This window comes from Trematomus bernacchii, unplaced genomic scaffold (genome assembly GCF_902827165.1).
Source record: "Trematomus bernacchii unplaced genomic scaffold, fTreBer1.1, whole genome shotgun sequence".
Classification (NCBI taxonomy): domain Eukaryota; kingdom Metazoa; phylum Chordata; class Actinopteri; order Perciformes; family Nototheniidae; genus Trematomus; species Trematomus bernacchii.
This window is the reverse complement of record NW_022987560.1, coordinates 1,469,198-1,493,151: the sequence shown is the minus strand read 5'-3', so window position 1 is coordinate 1,493,151 and position 23,954 is coordinate 1,469,198. Positions and strand designations below refer to the sequence as shown.

Sequence of the window (23,954 nt, the reverse complement as noted above, 5' to 3'; positions counted from 1 at the left end):
GAGTCTTAAACAAGTCATTATGTGCTTTTCCACAAATGTAATGACATCGATCAACAGAATAATACTTAATAATCAAACTGCTCTTTATTAGTCACATTAATCATTTAATAATCCATTTTCTCTCTGCTGGTAAAGTAACGTGTTTTTTTCTATTTTAAGAGGGATCAGTAAGGTAAGGCTACCGTGACGGTTTGATTCAGAAGGAGTTTAATGTATAAAATCCCTGATGTTGAGGTGACCAGAATGTTTATTTCCACTGTGTACATGTTATAAGGGACCCACAACCTATCTTTATGCAAGGGATAATGTGCAGCGAGCCGGTCTCTATGGGGAAAAGAACACCTGAATCTAGATCCCTCTGCAGGTGGTACTTTAACTATATTTTGATGCTAATACTTTTGTACTTTTACTTGTAACATTTTGAATGCAGGACTTTTTATTGTAACCGAGTATTCCTACACTCTGGTACTTTTACTCAAGTACAAGATCTGAACTTCTCCCACCTCTGACAATAAATCCTGAGTGGTTACCAAAACAAAACCCTGCTCTGAAGGTTATTTTCATTTTACAAATCCTGCACTCAGCTTTGCTTTCTCCAATATCATTGAAATGCAGCCAGAAGCTGCTTATTTTTTCGGTTTTCGCTCATTTCTTGACTTTTTCCGACGCGCTTGCATTTAAATCCGTCTCCCCGTCGCTCTGTGTAGCTGGCCTGTACCACTACACTTGCTGTCTTTGGAGCGTCTGCCCCCCACCCTTCTTTCACATAATGGTATGATCCTAGTGTGTCCTCGCATATGATTGGCCGCATGGTGGCTCAGCAAAATAAAGTCCCGCCCCTGCCTGCATGGATTCTCAGCAAGAGTTGCAGCGGCTGAAGATTCTGCTTTCCCCGACGGGAGTCTGCTCTTCTGAACGGCAGCTCGCGATCGGCGTGTTGGAGACCTCTGAATTAAATTATCAAGTCACCTCAAGTCAGAAGGCTCAAGTCCAAGTCAAGTCCCGACAGTGGCGGCGCCAGGGTATGGCTGGGGTAGGCTACAGCCATACCAAGAAATGGCTTAGCCACACCTTAGCCCCACCATGAAAAGTGATGCAAATTCAATTAAATAATAAGCGAAATGCTAAATGTTGAGAACACGGATTGCGAAAATACACGGGTCGTGTCCACAGCACACAAACTGATCCTGCTGTAACAACAAGTGCACGTTACTGATGCAATATGGTTGAGACCATTCGGGCCTATGCTATAAGAGGGGTGCAAGGAATAGTCTAAGTAGTGGGGGAGTTTTATACACTAAAGGTGTGGAAATTCTCTGGCGTTATAATATCAGCGCGGCCGCGGTCAGATCAAAATACCTCCGAATGCAATTTGAATAGACCTACAGCCAATCAGAGCAACGCAACGTTGGATCTGCGTCATGCCTTATTGATTGAGATCAATCGAAACCGCCATTCAGTATCCCCATTGGATCTTCAACGTGTACTATCATACGTCACGTTCCCAGTGATCCCTTTTTATTTACTACAAGACAAATGTGCCGTTTTATTTCATACAGTTCCATTTTGATTGAGACAGGGAAATAATCTAAACCTCACGCGTGGCGTTTCACTGTCAAGGGGGGCGATATAGCGTGTATGTAATTACATTGCAAATACTGATTTGAGCACCACCACTGTATGGGTTAGCCCTACCATAGATTACCCAACAAAAATGCTCTGGCGCCGCCACTGAGTCCCGAGTCATTAGTGTTCAAGTCCAAGTCGAGTCGCAAGTGTTTTGTGATTTTGTCAAGTCGAGTCCAAAGTCATCAAATTGGTGAATCGAGTCTGACTCGAGTCCAAGTCATGTGACTCGAGTCCACACCTCTGCAAAGCAGCATGAAGTTATTTTAGCAAACTAAACATACTTTACAATGAACTGGATTACGATTTTAAAACTATCTACAGTTTGCAAAAGTGTTAGCTTTAACGGTTAATGTTGCTGCAGTTTTACAGTAATGGCAGTGTTTTACGTCAGATTCCCGTGTTACACCCGCTAGACCAGGGGTTCCCAACCTTTATTGTGCCAAGGACCGGTAGATACATTAAAAAAAAATCGCGGACCGGTTGTCAATTTTAACTGATTTTAATATTTACTCACCACCAGCAGGTAGCAACAGAGGCTAATTGTATGTAACAGCCTGAACAAATACTAGAACAATATGCATCCAAAACATATTAACAAAGTTTAAAAAAGAACCGACGTTATTCAGTTTTTAAACCAAAACGGTAAAACAGATAAATCAACGTTTTGGTTTTGTTTGTATGATTTACGGATAATCCAGTGAATGCTGGGAAAACGAGGAGAAGGCGCATTATGAAGGGTGTGTGTGTGTGTGTGTGTGTGTGTGTGTGTGTGTGTGCGCGTGCGCGCGCGTGTGTCACTGGCATTTGTTTTCAGAAGATATTATGATAGTGTCGTTCGTTCCGGTGCACTCCCGACAGCATTTAGCACTACATCGAGATTAAGATTAAACTAATTTATTTTGGGAACAGCCGCATATATGCCGGTGTCGGACAGACACAAACACACCGAACACACAGAGCTGAGCTGAGCAGAGCACATACACACACACATCATGCGCCTTGGTGACTGACTGGCATCTCCTTCATAAAACTAATAAAAGGGGGAGTAATCGGGCAGTTCGATGTGTGTAGATGTGTGTGTGGTTAACACGTAGCAGCCTGCAGTCACTCTTAACCTGTTCTGATTAAGTTAAACACAGCGAAGGCGGTGCGTAAAAAGGCACAGCTCTTTACCGAGTATACGTCCCGCTGCCTCCTGATGTTGCAGCCATTTCATGAAGTGAAGGAGGATTTCCTTCTATAAAGCAGCTGCGGGCAGCAGATACCGTGAGAGTCCCGGACATTAATTCATAGATCAAGGCAGACTGGTTTACTCTCCTGTTTTGCCAATCCGGTGCTTAAACAAATAGCTCTACACCCCTGGCCGACATGTCCTTAAAATGAAGTCCGACTTTGAAATATATCTCAAATAATGTATGCACCACCATTTCCCCACATAAACATAACAGTCTGCAATCAAACGGTTGTCTCCTGTGCGCTCCTCTTCCTACTTGGCGCACCGGTAACATGCTCGTGCGCACAAGAGGCTGAGACCTAAGGCTGAGCCGCCGAATCCCTCGGAACATCATAAAAGCCATTTTCAATGGTTTTCTGGTGAAAGATTAACTAGCTACTGGATGAAATAATATGACTGGTGGCATAGGTGCGAAAATTAAACACTTTTTGAAAAAAATATTATGATAAAATATTTTTATATATTTATAATTCTGCAAATATTACGATAAACTCACAGCTATTTCGCGGCCCGGCAGTAACACCTCTGCGGCCCGGTACCGGTCCGCGGACCGGGGGTTGGGAACCCCTGCGCTAGACAACAGTGGAGGGTTCGAGAAACAACCGTGTTTGCCGGGTGCGGGTGCGGGGTGGAGGTTCCCGGCTGGAACCTCCCCACCTCCGCCGCGGGACCCGTGGTGGGACCCCTGAGTCAGACGGTGCGTCTTGGTCACGCTTCATATCGGCCCGCCCGGAAAGGAAGAGACACGCAGAGTGGGGGAAGTCCCCCAACCCAACGCAGCACACCCTCCCGGCCATCAGAGTCGAACCCGCAGTTCGGAGGAACCGACCGCCAGAGCACCGACACTAGGCCGGGCCGGTGGAGGCCATCCGACAGTGGGTAGCGTTTGCCATTCGATCAGTGAGAGGAGAGGAGAAAAATGCAACAAAAATGGTCAAAATCCGTTAATATATGGATGAGTGTGTGGGGGGGGCTGGACACAGGCCGTGGGGGGACACCCGAGACCGGGCAGTGCCCCCGGTAGAAGGAACCGGGTGAAATAGCCAAACAAATACAAATTTATAAAACCGGGGAAAATAGGGGGAAAAGTGAAAAAAAGTGTCCGAAAATAGGCACTCGTGAGGCGGGCAGAGTCCCCTGTCAACTCCCGTTACATTCCTCCATGGTGTAATTTGAGCGAAAACTGGCTAAGTCAACTTTTACGAGAACCAGAATGGGGGGGTCAAAATGGCTTGACCAAGGCCGACCCAAAGTGCATGGTGGGCGGACTGATCACCTCCGTGATGAGTCTCCATTGTGATTTGAAAACTTCCATCAGACAAGTCTTTCGGGGGGTGGGGAAAAAACGTGTTCGTCACTCTCAGGACACCTCCACTGTCAGTACAGGAAGTGTCCTGAGAGTGCAGCCTACACCGGAACTGTCCTGAGAGTGGAGGCCTGCAGGCAGACCCCTCTCTCCCGTTCTAGCTCCGTGCTAGTGCTTTTCTGTTTCGGAACCGTTTTTTCTTTTCAGCCCCCGTTTTGTTCACACTGCCCAGAGCCCGACTGGTGCTGCCGCGGCTGCGTCATGACGTCACCGTTGACGTCGCTGATTTTCTCCCCAACAGCGTTACAGCGCTCACAACAACAACAATGGGGGACTGCGTCGGGTCGATGATCGTGTTGCTTTTAATCATACGAAGCTAGATTATATTAAATAACGACTTCTCCAACCTTATACTTTTCTCCAGAGTGCCGTGGTTCATTGTTTATTAATGTGGTTCAGCGGCATTTACCGACCGCTGCAGTGCTGCCTGCCGTTTGGCATCATAACGCTGTTATGAACGTTTCTCTGCTATAAAATGGGTGATGTTAGCATAACTGAAGCTAAACTGACTATCTTGACTACTTGTTGCTATCCTATTGTGGCATAAACCGTTTTCTACAGGCACATTTTACCGGCGTATTTTTCATTATGATTCTACTTGTGATAGTCGGACATGACAACCTGTGCAGCCCATGTATTGATTCCATCCGATAGCTGCTATAATCAGTGGCGTTTTTATATGTACAAAAGTGGTGGGGCACAAAAAACTTAGATGTCTATATATAAGCTTCTGCAGTGACGTGCAGTGAGGTTCATGGCTGGTGAGGCACTGGCACTGACTCTTCAGGTTTACAAATATTATATTTTGACCTAAACCAAAATATAATATTATTTTCAAAAGCTTTTTTTGTCTGATGCTTCGATTAATTTTAAACAGACAGTTCAACAAAAGGATACCCAAAAAATGTAATTTTATCATTTAAATATTGAATTGTTCTCTCTTAGTAAGATCCCATTTTCAATAAAATGGCGGTCTTACCTTGACTTGAAGATGAAGTCCATTTTCCTATCCTTCTGGACAAACATTTCTATTACTTTTTTGTAAAAGTCCTCCTTATCTTCTTGTAGTTTCAAAAGTCTATCATAAATCTAATCCATAGATTTATGATAAAAAAATTATAAAAGTAGGGTAGACATGTGGATGTTATCCGGCTGAACAAAACGTGCATTTATCTAACAGGTACGTTTCCCACAGATCTTTTTTCGAGCTATTTTCTAAAATCCTCTGGAGAAATCTCATTGCTTTTTTGTGCTTACTTCCTGGTTTTAGGACGCGTCACTGCAGCTCTCTCGTCTCCTCTTCACACAGCACACTTTTCGCGGCACACGTACTTACAGCCAATCAGCTCTGAATGATTTGAGATGACGTATGGTGGGGATGGTAGCTCCGTGCCCCTCTGGTCATTATTTTTTTGCCACACACATTACATTACAAAATACTCTGAGCATGCGCAGTGTAGTTTTTACAGTCACCGTTGACTTCACAGCGAGAGGAAGGGGCATAATCAGGTTTTGTCCCACATGGCTCTAAACAGCTCAATAGGCACACACTGTGACTGTAGACACACTAATTAGAAGAACACAGACTAAAACAGAAATGTGCAGATGAATCAGATGATTAAACATGATCTTAAAATATATTTTATATATTTTCTTTTTTTTTTTTTTTGCATTTTTGTAATCATTATTTGTAATACTTTCTGCTGACACTAGGTGGGGCTGTGCCCCACCTGCCCCTAATGACCAGTCGCCACTGGCTATAATACAAAACAAAACGTCTGCCTGCTCTCCACAATGATCAATAACAGCGAACGGATGGTCAAAGTAAGGGACAAATAAACAGAATCACACGAAGCCTGGTTAGTGTTGCCTGACTTTATAAAGTGTGTTTTTTTTATAAGTGTGTGGTTGCGTTCTAGTCACTTTGCTCAGCACTACTGCTTGTTACAACTTGTATTTGCCATACTCGCCTTTAACTGCTAGCTCAGGTTAATCTCGCCCCTGCCCCCGCCTCCGACGTAAGCGTGACATATGCGGTTCTTGCTTCTAGAGTCTAGACCAATCATTTTTTGGTGCTTGGTAAGAACCGGTTTTCGGGGAAAAGAGCCGGCTCCGCTGCGGTGTGAACAGGAAAAAACTGCGCATATCAGGCTCTAGCTCCGAACCGGCCCTGGAACACGACGCTGAAGTTGGCTTCCGATTCAGGGCTTCCGATTCGGCAGTTAAGGGGAAAGTTAAGGGAAATTTAATTTACAGCGCTGAGCGAACAATCCTCCGTGTTTGTACCTCTTAAATCGCTGCATAGCCGATTTATCTGGACTGGATTATCCCAGAGAGTATCTAAAGATTCTTTATAACACCGTTTTAGATTTGTGAAACCTTTATTCTATTTGTGAAAATACAAAAAAGTTAGATTTTGCTGCTTTTTTTACATCTAGACCACATTAGACCAGGTCCTGATCTAAAACCACTGACATAGACTCATCAAATCTGGACTGGATTATCCCAGAGAGTCTAAAGATTCTTTATAACACAGTATTAGATTTGTGAAACCTTAAAGGGGACCTATCATGCAAAATGCACTTTTGTACGTCTTTTATACATGAATATGTGTCCCCGGTGTTCCAGGGAACTCACCAAGTGTCAGAAAACACAACCCTCTCTCTTTTCCTCCATACCCAAATCTCTAAAAACGGGGCTGCAACAGATCTGATCAAAACTGATCCAGATTTGAACACGTTACTGACGTCAGGACGGTGGCGCTACGGCTATTGGGCCAACTCTCCACCTATCAGGGGAATGTGGGGTTGGGCCACGGCCGGCCATTGCCGCTCGAAAGCGCTGGAGGCGCTGTAGTACATATGCCAGGCCTGTAAGTGGCGCTGTAGTCTGCCACAAAAGCAGCGAAGAAGACTTCCCGCGCATGGTTGCCATGGTTACCCTTCTGTTTATTCTCCGCTGTGGCTCTTTTTCTCCCTCCCCGAGACAAGCGTTTGCTCCTGCTGCTGTAATTCAATGCAATCCCTCCCCGTCGAGGCAAGCACTGTAATTCTCTCCGGTTAGTCCACCAGCAGATGACAAACACCCACCTCTCCGCCTCTTCCAAGGAACGAGGGGACCGTGCGGCAGAGTTTCAGTTAGGTTTTTTTTTGCCGGTCAAGATGTCCGTTAAAGTTTAAATCTTCCGGACAAAATTAGAAAAGTGCCGGTCAAAGGACTTCTTTGTTATTTATTGAGCTTTAAAACAAATGAATAACGACTCTATATAATAATATAATAAAACATGGAGGACGGAGATCCCCCCCCTCTTCTGACAGCCCAGCAGCTGATCTCAAAGCACGCTCCCCTCTCCTGCAGGGGGGCGTGGTCAGCTGCAGCTCACAGAATCAGCCCCCTGCAAAAACAGGGCTGGAAAGAGCTAAATGGAGCGAAATGAGGCATGGCTAAAATGCAGGATCTGTTTGGTATGTTGAAAAAAAAACTATATTTATATACTTTATATAGGTATGGCCCTACAATATATTGTTCAAATATAGCATGATAGGTGTCCTTTAATTATATTTGTGAAAATACAAAAAAGGGAGATTTCAGTGCTTTTTTCGCATCTAGACCACATTAGACCAGGTCCTGATCCAAAACCACTATACCTAGACTCATCAAATCTGGACTGCATTATCCCAGAGAGTCTAAAGATTCTTTATAACACAGTTTTAGATTTGTGAAACCTTTATTATATTTGTGAAAATACAAAAAAGGAAGATTTTGCTGCTTTTTTTACATCTAGACCACATTAGACCAGGTCCTGATCTAAAACCCTAAAAATAAAAAATAAATTGGTTTTTGTGACCAGTTAGACTCATTATGGCCATTGTTTCCCTTTATTATGCTATTCTCTGCTATGACAAGTGCAACTACGGAAGTGGATTGGAGTCTTTCAGAGCCTGTCACAGTTCCAGATCATACCAGTGTAAATATATGTACATTAGTAATCATAGTTTTTCTATGTCAAAGAAAGTACAAACAGCATGCAACAATATCAAAACTTGCTAAACATGCTCATGTCTTTATTATATTTGTGTTGCAAAGGTCATGCCACAGTCTGACAAGCCTAACTTGTTTAAGAATTAAAATGCAGCCCCCACTTCAATCAATAAAGCCTTCCAAATATATATAATGAGCAGTGCTCATTAGTAGCCGTCATCCCATGCAGTTTAAATATACTGGGACCGCAGCAAGGCAGCGTTACACTGGTGAGTACATGTGAAAGGATTTCAGGAGCCTTTTGCTTAATTTATATTATTGTAGTGGTTTGAGTAAGAGTACTTTTTAGAAATTCTAACAATGTATTTTTAAAAATGTATGAAACAAAAAAAAGTCTCCATACCTGTTAAATAACAAACTAACTTTCTACGAATAAATTCAAGATGTTTTTTAAGATAGACTATATACATGTTCTGAAGCCACTGTGGCCTCAGGATGCTTCCGACACAACATTCAATAGCTTTAGCCACTAGCAACCTAGTTAATACATCAGGACCTGGTCTAACATGGTCTAGATGTAAAAAAAGCAGCAAAATCTTCATTTTTTGTATTTTCACAAATAGAATTAAGGTTTCACAAATCTAAAACTGTGTTATAAAGAATCTTTAGACTCTCTGGGATAATGCAGTCCAGATTTGATGAGTCTAGGTATAGTGGTTTTGGATCAGGGCCTGGTCTAATGTGGTCTAGATGCGAAAAAAGCACTGAAATCTCCCTTTTTTAAATGTTCACAAATAGAATTAAGGTTTCACAAATCTCAAACTGTGTTATAAAGAATCTTTAGACTCTCTGGGATAATCCAGTCCAGATAAATCGGCTATGCAGCGATTTAAGAGGTACAAACACGGAGGATTGTTCGCTCAGCGCTGTAAATAAAATGTCCCTTAACTTTCCCCTTAACTGCCGAATCGGAAGCTCTGAATCAGTCGTCTTTACAAGCTTAAAGGTTGTATTTATCATCTGAATTTGGCGAAACAAGTTTAATATTCTAAAAACCAAGAAATTGTTTATTTGAAATCAGATGAAAATAAACTGTCACGGACCCTGCCGATTTATCAATGATTACTATACGCTTTTCATTCATAATTTCAGCGGGAGGGAGGGGGAGCGGCGCTGAGGAACAGCAGAGTGCGGGTTGACAGGTGCCTGTGTTGACACTCCCCTTATTGTGCGTCAGCAGAGACAGGCTACAAGTGTCTTAGCTAGGTTCATGTTAGACAACTAATGTCTGGGTAGTGTTCATGACTTGATGTTTATGTCATCTAAAATAGTTTAAAATAGTTTTATTCCACTGTTAAATAACCTGTTCAATACAAACATGCCACTTGTACAAATTAAAAAACATTTCTGTGAACTGATATTTGTTTAGTGAGCTTATTAGAGGATGTTCTTTGAAAGATTGTAAAATGTCAACGAAGATGTCAGACTTAGTATATTTGTTAAAAATGACATACAATACATGGAATTTGTGTGTGTGTGTGTTCCAAGTGAATCTGCGCCCCCCTGGTTGCTATAATATAGCTTTTGATCTTGGCGTCGGGGGTCTCAATAGCGCCGTAGAGTCCCCTATTAGTTGGCGCCCTTGCCGGGCTCAGCCAATTCCAGCGTCTCATCCTGGCTGGCTGGAGAAGAAGGTTGCACAGCCACAGATACAGCTTCACTTGTGGAGCTAGATGGCAATGATGGTGGTGAGGGAGGTGAGCTATCGTTAGCCTCGGGCTCCGGCTGCCGCTGCACATCAACATTGCTAATGTTAGCGCTCGATTTCGAGGACGATGTATGACAACAAAAATCCATTTCTAATTTCGACAGTTTAGCTGTCTCTCCTTGTTCTCTCGTCCTTTCTCTTTTGAGCGCCGCTCTTGTGCTTTGGTTTGCTGTACATTATAAATGCAAGCTATTACATTTTTTATAATGCTGCCAAACTTGCTGCTGCTAGCTACAGTCCAGTACAGGTTGATTAAACGGTTCGCTCGTCACGCAACATATCACATGCATGAGAGGGAGCAAGGTCATTGGACAGACAAATTAATTTTCTTTTTTTTGCATGGGCCCCTGACCGGCTCTGGGCCCCGGTGCGTTGCACCGGCTGCACCGTTGATAGTTACGCCACTGATCATAGCATGTGATAGTTTTGCAACTTGAGGATACATTCAAAGTTCAAGACATGTTTGAATGATGACATCACCAAAAGTGATTTGTTTGTTGGTAAGCAGCAGAGGAGCAGAAAACTGTCAACAATAGACCGAGACAGCTTACGGTTTTAATGGTCAATCAGAGGATCACCCTCCGGTCTCTCGGATCAGATGTGATGCAGACAGGAGGGGAAATGACAACGGGCTAATGTGATTATTAAACAAGCCAAAGAAGGATCCGGTCTGTGACTGTGGCCGAGACAAAACGGGGAAATAAGGACAGAGGCCTAGAGACCTGATGGCAGTTTACATTTCCAACCATTATCCTCCTGTATGGTGTGAGTATACAGTAGTTACTATATTTGCAGGTCATCTTTACCTTATTATCTCTCAATGGGACATTTTGTTTGTAATATAGGGCAGAGTTTCCGTTATCCGGTAATTACCGGACTATGACCGGTAAAATATGCTGAAGACCGGCAAATCGAAATCCCTCCGGATAAAATGTCCGGTCAAAATAATTTCCCCTTAGCGCAATATCAGAGATCAAGATCAGCTGCTGCTGACGGTGACACGCAGCTCTTCATGATCACCTGCAGCTCCACACGATCACCTGCAGCTCCGCACGATCACCTGCAGCTCTGCATGATCACCTGCAGCTCTACATGATCACCTGCAGCTCTGCATGATCACCTGGAGTGGAGTGCACCAGCTGGGCGTAAAAAAGTAGGTCTTAACTCTAACGTCGGGCTAAGCTACGTCCGACTTAGTGATTTGAATTTACACCGAGTGCACCAAGTCTGACTAGTCTCGGTCGTAGCTGCGCCTAGTCTTAAGATGTGCGTCCACGTAAATACATGCAAAACAGTAATTGTTGACAGGCAACACAGGTCTACAAAATGTAACACTCAAACTTCTCCATTCAAAAGCAAGCTGTACACTTTTAAGAAAGGCCCCGTTAGCGTAAAATCTGAGTGCATTCAGCACCTGCAAGGTTGGGGAGAGCGCAGCGTTTCTGTCTGATCCGCACAGTAGTTGAGGGGAGATCTCCTCGATTAATTCATGACACAGAAGCCCTGAGACACAGTTTCGTGAATATTGTTGTGTTTTGCCCCTGGGGGCGGGGGCATTGGGTTTAACAGGTACCTCATTGTGAGCTGGAGTCCTTCACTGGAAACAAACCAGAACAAACACACTGAGTTAAAAAGTATATTTTTCATTACAATGAAAGTTTGAGTGATACATTTCATCCAGCAGTCAGCGGCCCTAAAACAAGAGAATGACATGTTTATAATGTGCTGAAAAACACAAAAAATATGCAGGGATGTGAGTCTGTTTCTAAGGCCTTTTTTATTTTTGGTAAATTCTGATCATTTAAACAAAAAGAAAACAGAATCAAACTGAAAACATCAGGAATCTTTTCTAGATACATTCATCATTGGTTCTTTTTTTTAGACCAGAACAGACTGCCAACTCAACAGGAACTATCAAAACATCCCAATCAAAGTTTAAGTCACAACATTTTATTAACCAAACAGGGGAACATAGGGAAACCTATGAGGGCGCTGTAGGACACAGGTGTGTAATGTACATTTTGAGGATGGAAGTCAATAGGCGTCAGGGGGGCGCTAGGGGGTGCTACAGGTCCCCTAAGATAGCCATAGCACCCCCAAGAAATGTATGTATTTTTTATTTTCATTTGTGAAATTCATTATTTGAAAAATTATTGATTCAAAAATAATATGCTACAGTACATTACAAGAACGTCTTGGTCTCTGTTTCATTCAAGCTCGGCTCTGTGTGTGTGTGGAACGAGCCATTTTGTGTGCGTGTGCACGAGAGAGAGAGAGCGTGCACCGGTACCGGAGATTGTTGTTGTTAGCATCTGGTGCTAGCTAGCTACGCTAACGGATATAAGGAGCTTTTTCAACAACAAGGTGGAGGGAGAACTCTCACCTGTCAGACTGAGAGGCTCAGATAACCTCAGCTCAGTGAGGTAAAGGACTCTCAGTGTTTAGATCACTCACTGAGATTAGTTATCTCAGTGGGTCTCAAACGGTTTGGTCACGATTAATGTAAACAATTATTTCCGAGGCACACGTTTATATGATCATTATAGGTATACAAAAATAAGAGAATAAATGAAAAACAGTTATGAAATACTATGACGGCAAAACAAGAATACAGTTTAAAAGGAGAGTGATTTGTAAAATATCCATAAAGAAAAAGTAAATCTGCTTACAGTTCTGTTTCATATACTCTTTTGTCTGTCACATACTATTCTTGTCTGTCACATAAGTGGCGCAACTGATGCGGTATTGCACTAAGGGGACATTATTTTGACTGGACATTTTGACCGGAGAGATTTAGATTTGCCGGTCTTCAGCATATTTTACCGGTCATAGTCCGGTAATTACCGGCTAACGGGAACTCTGGTGCGTGGGGAGTGTTGCAGTACAAAATTCAACTGTAGCGACCGGTATATTAATGGGAAACCCTAAATGTTTGAGCACCCTCTATGAAACGTCAAGCTACCCCACAGCACCCCCAAAAGAAAATCTCTGGCGCTGCCACTGAGCCTAAAACCCTGTTTTGAAGAAATGTGCTGTGCAAAACAGGCTCATTGCAGCCACTAATGCTGTGATAAGACACACTTTACTGCCAAATATCAGCATCTTCTTTCTTTAAATTTTTTAGCACAGATTGCAAAGTGGCAAAGTATTATAACTTATTGTTCTAGCAAAGGGATTGCACAATTATATTATGTATTTATTCTTTTGAGCACACAGACTTCTGGAGAATTGTTTTACTATCACTGTTCTAACAAAGTGAACGTTAATATTGATGTATTTTAATAAATGTTAACTTGGCCCATTACGTGACTATTTGTGTTGGGGGGGACCGACTTTTTTTTTTCTCCTGACGGAAAAAGCTTGAGAACCACTGGGTTAGGGAGAAAACGGCATCTCTTCACACCAGTACGGTATCTCTCCAGTGTGAACACGTTGATGTGTTTTGAGAGCACCTGATGTTTTGAACGTTAGCCCACACTTTTCACAGCTGTACGGTTTTTCTCCTGTGTGAATACGTTGATGTTTTTTGAGAGAACCTGATTGAGTGAACGTTTGCCCACACTCTTCACAGCTGTAAGGTTTTTCTCCTGTGTGAATACGTTGATGTATTTTGAGATGAATTGATTGAGTGAACATTTGCCCACACACTTCACAGCTGTAAGGTTTCTCTCCTGTGTGAATACGTAGATGGATTTTGAGATGACCTGATTGAGTGAACGATAGCCCACACTCTACACAGCTGTACGGGATTTCTCCAGTGTGAATACGTTTATGTGATATGAAAGGACCTGATGTAGTGAACTTTTTCCCACACACTTCACAGCTGTACGGTTTCTCTCCTGTGTGAATACGTTGATGGATTATGAGAGAACCTGATGTCGCGAACGTTTTGCAACACTCTTCACAGCTGTGCGGTTTCTCTCCCGTGTGAATACGGTGATGTGATTTAAGATAATACGATGTCGAGAATGTTTGCCCACACTCTTCACAGCTGTATGATTTTTCTCCAGTGTGACCACGCTGATGTTTTTTGAGAGCATTTGATGTTGTGAATGTTTTCCCACACTCTTCACAGCTGTATGTTTTTTCTCCAGTGTGACCACGCTGATGTTTTTTGAGAGCATGTGATGTTGTGAATGTTTTCCCACACTCTTCACAGCTGTACGGTTTTTCTCCAGTGTGAATACGTTGGTGTCTTTTCAGATGACCTGATTGAGTGAACGTTTGCCCACACTCTTCACAGCTGTATGGTTTTCCTCCAGCGTGAATACGTTGATGTCTTTTGAGATGACCTGATTGAGTGAACGTTTGGTCACACTCTTCACAGCTGTACGGTTTTTCTCCAGTATGAATAAGCAGGTGGCGTTTTAAATTTCCAGATTTTGTAAAGGATTCATCACATTGCTGACAGCTGTGACGTCTCTCTCTTCCTTTCGGTTTCTAAAACAGACGGACAGAGAAAGAGAGAAAGTAAATCTAAAACACAAATACATATACAGTTAACACAATAAAAACTCACTTAAAGGTGGGGTAGGTACGTTTGAGAAACCGGCTCGAGATACACTTTTTGTTATATTCCATGGAATGCTCTTAACATCCCGATAGCAATAGACAAAAATTCCATAAAAAAATGTCATCTGTGGAAGCCGTAATACTGTAAAAAGCACGACCAATCATCTGAGCCGGCCCGGCTAAAATAACTGGATGGCCTACCTGCCTGTCAGCCTTCCATCTGTGCACAAACTTATCTCGTGCCCTCATTGGTCATGTGCATGTTTGTGTGTGTTGGAAGAGGGGCTCTGTGAGGAAGTGGCAGATTTTTCCCGGCTGTGTATTTTCAAATTCTAGCGATCTCGAGCGAATGATAGACCTGTGAGTTGGATGTAGAAGTGTCAGAATAGATATAGATGATTTTATTTTAAAGTAAATTCAGATTTAACATAGTAAACAAATATAATTATAGTTTCCGTAAAAAAAAAAACATTACTTATAGTGAAAACCACCCTTGAATGATGGGGTAGTAGACTAAAAGCTTTAGCAATCCAAACTATAAAATATAATAAGTACCCTGTATCAAGATTGAAAAAAAAGACATCTGGGTGTATTTGCCGTATCTCTGGAGCCCATCGGTCAATTTTGGTGATTGAAACCTCTTTTTAACCGTTAGAGCCAATAGAATTGAGGGGAAGTTCCTAAAATCCACCTAAACATTATCATTGAGGATTGAGAGTGATGCGCACGCAGTTTGCCCAAACCGAAAGCTACATTACGTTAATAACTACAGATCCATTGGAAATTAATCAGGCCTTTGTTTCATTCTATAAGAGGCTTTATCAATCTGATTATCCATTGAATTCGGTAAGTCAAAACACTTTCCTAGATGGGCTGTCTTTTCCCAATATTTCTGTAGAAACAAAACTCGCAATGAATAGGGAACTGAACTTTGAAGATATTTCCAATGCCATTCTTAACATGAAAGGTGGTAAGGCCTCAGGACCTGACGGGATCCCAATTTACATGTATACATTTTTCAATGCAAAATTGATAGCCCCATTGTTAAACATGTATGCATGGAATCATTTGAGCAGGGCAGCCTCCCCCCTTCGCTACAAAGTGCCTTAATAACTCTTATTTTAAAGCCAGGTAAATCATCATCCGAATGTGGCTCTAATGGCGCGTTTCCACTACAGCGCGGAGCACGGTTTAAGAGGGCTGTGACGTCAGCGGCCCGTTTTTGGTTGCGTTTCCACTTGGCCTAGTACCGGCCGGCGGGTCCTAATTCACAGTTTTTCTGGCCTCATAAAATCGTGGGTCTAGGGCCAGAGACAACGAGGCTGAGTCGGGCTGAGTATGCTCAACTAGAGAGAGAATCGCTGGCAAGGGGACTACAACTACAACAAGATGGACATATTTGACCGTGATTTAATTGTAATACACGTTTCAAAATGATGCCGAAGTAACAACATACTGATACCGGTTAGTAAAAACCATGAATTAATGCTTTGACAAGTCTGCAGACAGACGGCAGGCGAAAAACCTTTTAAAATGCGTGTTTTCTAAATGGAGATTGGCTAAGCTAACGCAGTATATGCTCCGACCGTCCACACTCACAACAACGGCCTATACAGACATAAATAAAGCAGCGACTGTATTCGCCATGACACAGACAGTCTGTGGTTTGTACTTGTTTAACTTTTGTCTAGTTTCTGAACAGATATGAGGAGCTGTGAGCTCTGAGTGCTTACAGCTAACGGCTGTGTTGTTTTTCTGGGGTTCTCATTGAAGATCACGTCACGGCTCCGCCTACACTGCGTTACTATAGATACTACCCCAGTTCCTAAACTGTAATGGAAATGCGCCATAAAGTGAGCCAGTCCTAACGAGGCCTAGCCATACCGAGCGAGGCCGAGCGAGGCCGTGTAGTGGAAATGCGCCATAACAGACCAATTCCAATTTTGAACTCTGACGCAAAGATAATTGCTAAAGCCTTGGCTATGGGACTGGAGAGGTTCCTGCCACAGATGATACACGCAGATCAAAGAGGCTTTGTTAAAAATCCTCAGGGATTCCATAATGTAAGTAGGGTTACGTTTTGTGAAGGAACCCCGGACAAGGCCATTTTGTCATTCGATGCAGAAAAGGCGTTTGATAGAGTCGAATGGCCCTATCTGCTAGAAGTGCTTAAGCGCTTTGGTCTAGACTACTTAAATGGATTAAAATTATATTTTTTTATTCGTCCGCAGTAGTATTAACCAATAACTGTATTTCACAACCATTTATACTCTTTCGCGGCACGAGACAAGGCTCTCATATTTCGCCTCTCCTTTTTGTGATAGCTATTATATGGAGCCGTTGGCAATAGCCATACGATCACACCCTTTGATTTATGGTATTAAGACAGGGCACCTAGAGCATCATATAGCATTGTATGCAGATGATGCCATAGTGTTTTGATCAGGTCTTGCAATATCCCTCTTAAAAGTAATCAATCAATTTGGTAAAATCTCTGGTTTTAAGGTGAACAAAGATAAATCCTCTATTATGTTTCTCAATGAACAGGAGGGAAGAAATCCAAAATCATCTTTCCCATTTGTAAATGCCATAGACGGTTTTGCTTATCTGGGTATTAAAATTACACCAAAGATACACATTCTCAGTGCATCTAATTACGAACCCTTGTTAGCTAAAGTGTCAGAAGATTCCACTAGGTGGACAACATTGCCTCTGTCCTTAGTGGAAATAATTAATATAATTAAGATGAGTATATTGCCAAAATGTTTATATCTTTTTCAATCAATCCCACTCGCACCTCCTCCTCCATTTTTTTCTAAAATAAGAAAGCTACTTTCTAAATGTATTTGGAATAACAGGAAGCCGAGACTTAGACTCTCTCTGTTGTATTTACCTTATAAATATATACCTTTAAGCCCTAAACTTTGTATTTTAAGTATTTATCCAGAAGACTGTTCACTATCGGTTAGGGAAAGAAATATTTTTAACCTATGCCTTCTACAAGCCAGGCGCTCAATTGCTTTGTGTTGGGAAAATGTTGGTTGCCCCTCCCTGAGCCACAGGTTAAACAATTTAACTTTGAGTCTGGCTCTTGAGAAACTCACATATATACTAAGGAAGAAAGCTTCTGAATTTTACACCATTTGGGAATTATTTTTGGAATTTATAAAAAAGTGGGGACATTGCAGAAGTGATGGAAGGTTAAAGTGAAAAGACTAAACTACTACTACTACTGAGGACATTTTGAAATTGGTTAATCTATTGGAGAATTGTAAGCTACTCTGCTCTGTTGTGGATGTGCTTTTATTGTATTTTTGTTGAATTTGCTAATGTAATTATATTCTTGGTCTGTACTTTAAACTGATGATTCTAGTATCTACACACTTTTTTTTGCATAATTTTTTAATCTGCCATATGTCTAATGTTGGGGAATGTTCAGTTGTGTTTGCGTAATGTGATAAATGTTAGAACATTACTAAGTAGTAATGTTCTAACCTATATCCAACCATATTGTGCATTAATATTGTATTTCTAAACAGGTTGTGATCTTTCATTTGGGGATAACAGTGATAGGAATATATTGTGATGAAGTGCACACTGACCTGAGCTCCAGGGGGTCTTTTTGTTCTCCTCCATGCTGCTCTCAGAGCTCCTTCTCCGGCTGTGTCCTCTGAAATAATCAACACAACTACAGCTGACACAAAAACAAGATAACTCAATACAACCGACAGACACAACAAAACAAATCTACAGCTACGTCTTAGGTTAATGGCAGAGGCGAGAAGTAACTAAGTGATTTACTCAAGTACTGTACTTAAGTACTATTTAGAGGTACTTGTACTTTACTCTTGAAAAGGAATCTAACTTCGATAAAACCAACGGTTTATACAAGGCATTCATTTTGTTATCCTACAGTATTGTTGTTTTATAGTTATTTGTTAATGTAAATAACCCAATTTGTGTTCTTTGAAATTGAAAAGGATATTGCATTGTGTTTGTTACTTTCGTTGCAGTTGTATACATGTCTTAAGTGTAATTTGGCTTGTCTTCCTATTTTGTATGGACATGCTTTTATTTTGAAGGAGGGTTAGCGCTGTTGACAGGAAGTGGTTGTTGCTATGGAAACAATGTGACAGAGAAAAAGAGCGGAGATTAACGGAGAAAAGTTATATCTACATATAAAGACGGAGAAAGTAAACTATAAAGTTTATGGTTAAGTGTTAGCACCCCCCGAAGAGGCAAAAGCTCTTACGTTGATATTGGAGATGTCAATCAATTCAATTTGGCAGCCACAGTGCCAAAAAAAAAGAATATCCGAATAACGAAATTGAAAACTGAATAGTAGGCCAACGATCGACTATTCGGCTCAGCCCTAGCTAACAGCGTTAGGCCTGTCGTGATAAGCAATTAATTGACTTATCGTACGATAAATACAAATGAACTCGATAACTTTTCTGACATCGATAAATTGCCGTTTACAAGTGTGTTTGTTTACATAAGGATGTGACCAGCATTTTAGTCAGGCGCGCTGTGTCTGCCGGCCAGGCGCGCTGTGAGGGGCAGGGCTCACACACAGCCAGGTCAGGACACTCCGCGTGCAGCAGCAAAATGAATAATATAGAGACAAGCAGGAGCCAACGTATGACTTACTCGAGGGGAATTTGAAGTTAAATGGAATTGGTTGCGAAACCTAATTCTACATCTCCGGTGTTGGAATATTTTGGATTTAAGCCAAAAGAACGAGGCGAACCTACGGACTTGAATGAGCCGCCGGTATGTCGCATTTCTTTTAAAAAGGTATAGCAACAAAAGCTAGCAATACGACCAACCTTAAACTGCACCTGAAACACAACCACCCCATTCCGCTTTCCCAGCTGGGAGCAAACACGGCAGCTGGAGATGGAGAGCCCCCCACCTTCCCGACAGTTTTACAATCAAAGAAGCATTTGCCCGACAATGCCAACATCTTTCTGTTCCTTGCTCGAAATCTTTGAAATACAGATTTGGATATGGCCTGGTTGAGGCATCTTGGTCTTTGTATGTACAGTGGACTGTTGTGAAAATATTTTGCGTATTTGCAGATCCGTTTTACATTTGCACATTTATTGAGTTTGCAAATCTTTTAAATGCATTTGTGGATGGTGTTTTACATTTACAAATCAAATATTTACACACAAATTATTTTTATGTGCACACAAATGAGACAAATTTAAGCCCATATCTCTCTCTCTCTCTCAAATATATATATTAATAAAAAAAAGATCTGTGAATACTATCATTAATTTACAAATAAACAAAAGGAATTTGTGAATATCTCTTTAACATTGACAACTTTCGATCAGACATTTGTGAATCCATTTTGTATTTGTCAACCAAAAATGCGCTTGTGGATCTCAAATCTCTGCTCGTGGATCTCAAATCTCTGCTCGTGGATCTCAAATCTCTGCTCGTGGATCTCAAATCTCTGCTCGTGGATCTCAAATCTCTGCTCGTGGATCTCAAATCTCTGCTCGTGGATCGTCTTTTCACACACACAGAGTTTTGAGACAACTTGCCGCCGGTCTCGACCTAAATCTGCTCGCGTCACTCGGTTATTTTCCGAAACCAGGTGATGGCCTGCTGACGACGACATTTCCGCATTTCAAGGTTTCAAAGTAAGAGCATGATGGTTTGTTTAATATGCCCTTTTTGTATTACTTTAATGAACAGCGGTACGTTAGGTGCATTCTTTATCCATCATCATCATGTTATAGTGATACAGTTAGTTTGTCTTTCTTCATATTTGTTGTGTATTCATTCAAGCGGGTCAAACTTACAAAGCACTTCCCATCTTATTAATCGGCCTAGTTTTACCTTACCAGTGCAGTGGTAAAGTAATCTGTAGAAACAACCGTATTTAGTAGGGATGGGAATTTAAAAAGCAAATGTATATTCGAAATATTCGAACCCCCAAAAAAAACGGTTAACCGATTAACCGAATGTACACTGTAAAAAATGTCCGTGAAATTAACAGGGAAAAGCTGTAAAATCACGACATCCAAAAAACTGTAAATAGAGAAACAATAAGCAGTGTTTAATTTACAGTAATATTTCGTAAAGTACTGAACCAAACAAAACTGTTAAATTCACATTAAGAATGTTAAAATAATTATATTTCAATTGTATAATTTACAGATTACTGTGGTTGAACACAGAAAAACTGTAATACATTAAAACATGACAGTGTTAAAATCATGTTTTTTTATATTTTTTCATTCTTGAATATACTATAATATACTTACTTTCTTATTTATATTTGTTTAATAATATGTTTATTTTTGAAATTGGAAATAACCCAGTACTGAGATATTCTTGGAAATTAAATTTGCATCCATAAAACCGCTGGCGTTTGGATTCTGCGGCTGACCGGCTATTTGGAGTGGAATGCAGCCCACGGCAGACAGCCCAAACAGTAATCGAACGCCTCCGAAGGAAACGGCCGCTGAACTGAGACACGCCTACTGAGCAGTAGAGTTTGTTTCTGTTAATTTCATTGGACTATTTAATTATCGCGGGAGCTGCCACTTTTTGCAGGTTAACGGTTACGGCTCAGTGCGCGGCCAAGGTTGTCTCAAGTCTGCCTTCCACGGACCACGGAGCTGTTGTGTGCACATGAGCGGAGGATCAACACATCTGTAGCACTGGTAAGCTAACCGTTTATTTTCTTCAAACTTCAATTATAACAGTGTGTTGTCAGGACAATACTAACTTCTGTTTGTGATTGAGTGCATTTGCAGCAAAACGTTGAGGGTTTATGTTCTGCATTGCATAAGTGTTTTTTCAAATGTGTTGGCGCGACACTGCAAGCAACAACGGTGTGTTGTCAGGACAATACTAGCTTCTGTTTGTGATTGAGTGCATTTTGCAGTCATAGTTATAACGTCTACTGACCGGAGAGTTAATTTAAATAGTCTGGTAACGTATTGAAGTATCATGGCTAAAAGCTGAACTCTTTATTTTCGTTTAATTCATGCTGTTGTGAAGTGGGGGGTTTGAAGCTACATCTGAGGGGGTTCAAAGTTAACGGGCAGTCGTGTTAGCAATGATTACCTGCCGTTTTTGCAGGTTAACGGTTACGGCTCAGGGCGCGGCCAAGTCTGTCTCAAGTCTGCCTGCCGGACCACGGAGCTGTGTGCACATGGAGCGGGAGGATCACCTGCCGTTTTTGCAGCAAAACGCTACAGACTTTGAAGGGTTATGTGCTGCATTGTAGAGTGCATAGGAACGAACCCCAGTGTTTTTTCAAATGTGTTGGCACGAACTGCAAGCGAACATTTTGTACTTACACAGCTTTTAAAGCTCACTTTTATCGGATTCACAATGTGCCTGCAGCCACTGCTAGAGCCATTGTTACAGATTTGAAATGTGCAATTTCGTTATGTGCGCGCCAATTTCAAACAGTGAAAGAACTTATATCCCACTTAAAAGTTCATATAGTGGAGGGACGACCTGTGTTATGTCCAGTAACTGGTTGTACAAATAATTTCACTGTGAAATCGTCATTTACTGCTCATATGTCCAGAAAACACAGAGCATGTTCTGTTGATAGCATAAGTGACATGTACAGGGAAGCCATTTCTCCGTGTTCTGCACATGAAGATGCTTCCCAGAGCCCAAATGATGCAACAACAAATGAAAGCACATATTTGCCAAAGCATTTCAATGAGACCTATCTTAGGAATGTATGCTTATTCTACTTAAAATTGCAAGGGCAGCTCCTTCTTCCAGCTTCAACAATACAGACCATTGTCGAAGAGATGCAAAATGTGCATCAGTTGGGACAGGATTACATTTTAAGTAAACTACGTTCACTTTTAAAAGATGACATGTCTCTAACTGATGATGCTATTGCTAAAATCTGTGATTGTGTGAAGGATTCCGATCTGTTCTCAGTCTGTCACCAGGGACCACTGAGAACAGCATATTCAAGAGCTCAGACATTCAAAAAGATGTTCAAATACATAGAGCCTAAACAAGTAACATTAGGAAATGATGAAAATATGACACAAAGGTTTGCTTACTACATACCTGTGAAACAAACAGTAAGTGGCTTATTAGAATCAGAATTTTGGAAGAATTCAATGTCACAGCAGTCATGTGAAACAGACTCAGATGTTTTTGGTGACATAAGTGATGGACACAACTTTAAGTCCAACCAGTTCTTCATTGTCACAGGTAGCCTATCTTGACATTACAATCCAAGAATATTTGGAAACAAGGAAGTGTTTCTTTCCTGAGAGTCCACTAAAACCAAAGCACCATTTCATGAGACACTATCCGGCACTCATCTTGAAATTTGGCCCCTTGATTAGAGTATGGACAATGCCTTTTGAAAGTAAACACAGCTACTTCAAGAGATGTGCCAGGCATTTGAAAAACTTTAAAAACATCTGCCTAACTTTATCCGAAAGACATCAGATGTTTCAGGCATATCTTTCAGCTGGGCCAGGATGCAGTCAACTTCTGCAAGTCAAAGACAGTTGTACTTTTTACTCCAGTCTTTACAGTGATTCAATCAAACATGCAGTGAGAGAGTTTGGCTTTTCAGAAAACAATACTAGTGTTTCCACAGACATACAGTATAAAGGTACATCATATAAAAAAGGGCTTTTCCTTGTGTCCAAACATGACGAGTCCATGGAGTTCGGAGAACTGCTCATTATTTTAATTCAAAATTATTCAGCTGTGTATTTTGTGATGGATATACATAAAGCTGACTATCATTCTGAATACCACCTGTACTCTGTGACAAAACAGAATGCAAGGTTGCAATGTGTTAACATTAACGACTTGGTAGATTTTTATCCGTTACCATCATACATTGTTAACGGGCACCAAGTCATCCCGCTGAAACACAGTGTGTTGTCAAAATAAACACGATATTGGCTACTGTGGTGTTGAAACCATTCTAACAATGCACATGTATGCTTAGGGAAAATGATAAAATACTATTTGAAAAATATTAAAGTGACAGCAGTTTTTGTTCTGCAATGTACAGAAATAAAAAGTATACATCCTCAATCACACCCTATACTCAAATTAGAGGTTCCTCTTATCTGTATATAATGTAAGTACAGTATTACTTGACTAAATGTCTAATTATCTTTGTCTTTCATTTGTAATTTTGAAAACCGAAAAGTGTCGTTCTTCCATGATTCCAGAGATGACAGACATGGAGCAAACATTTATACGCAGTGCCATCACTGAGGTCTTGCCTGACCTTCCAGAGATGATAAAGGATATTCTGGAAGATACTTTACAATCCCTTGGGGTGGAGACCTATGAGGATTTCCAGTTTGTTAAGGAAGCAGATTTGCTGTCACCTTTAGGCCAATTCAAGCCAGAAAAGTCCTTGCTGCTTGGAAGCTGAGATGTATGTATACTTGTTACTATTGTAGTACAGGATGCAACCAGTGCCCAAAGTG

The 23,954-nt window shown here is 41.4% G+C and overlaps 3 protein-coding genes across 4 annotated transcripts in view; 1 reads left to right on the top strand and 2 right to left on the bottom strand.

The window, feature by feature from the left end:
• Window positions 1-23,954, top strand: part of LOC117477332 (zinc finger protein 208-like) — a 416,861-nt gene that overhangs the window by 364,085 nt on the left and 28,822 nt on the right.
• The window catches only part of LOC117477349 (zinc finger protein 239-like), a 120,615-nt gene that overhangs the window by 86,986 nt on the left and 9,675 nt on the right, over window positions 1-23,954 (bottom strand). The window lies entirely within an intron of this gene.
• Window positions 12,627-23,954, bottom strand: part of LOC117477347 (zinc finger protein 239-like) — a 94,951-nt gene continuing 83,623 nt past the window's right edge. The window contains exon 4 of one of the 2 annotated variants that reach the window (XM_034124039.1): window positions 12,627-14,418. In XM_034124039.1, coding sequence (XP_033979930.1) covers window positions 13,354-14,418 — 1,065 coding nt within the window. In that variant the 3' untranslated portion in view covers window positions 12,627-13,353. The remainder of the gene's footprint in view (window positions 14,419-23,954) is intronic. The other variant, XM_034124040.1, reaches the window with a different exon arrangement.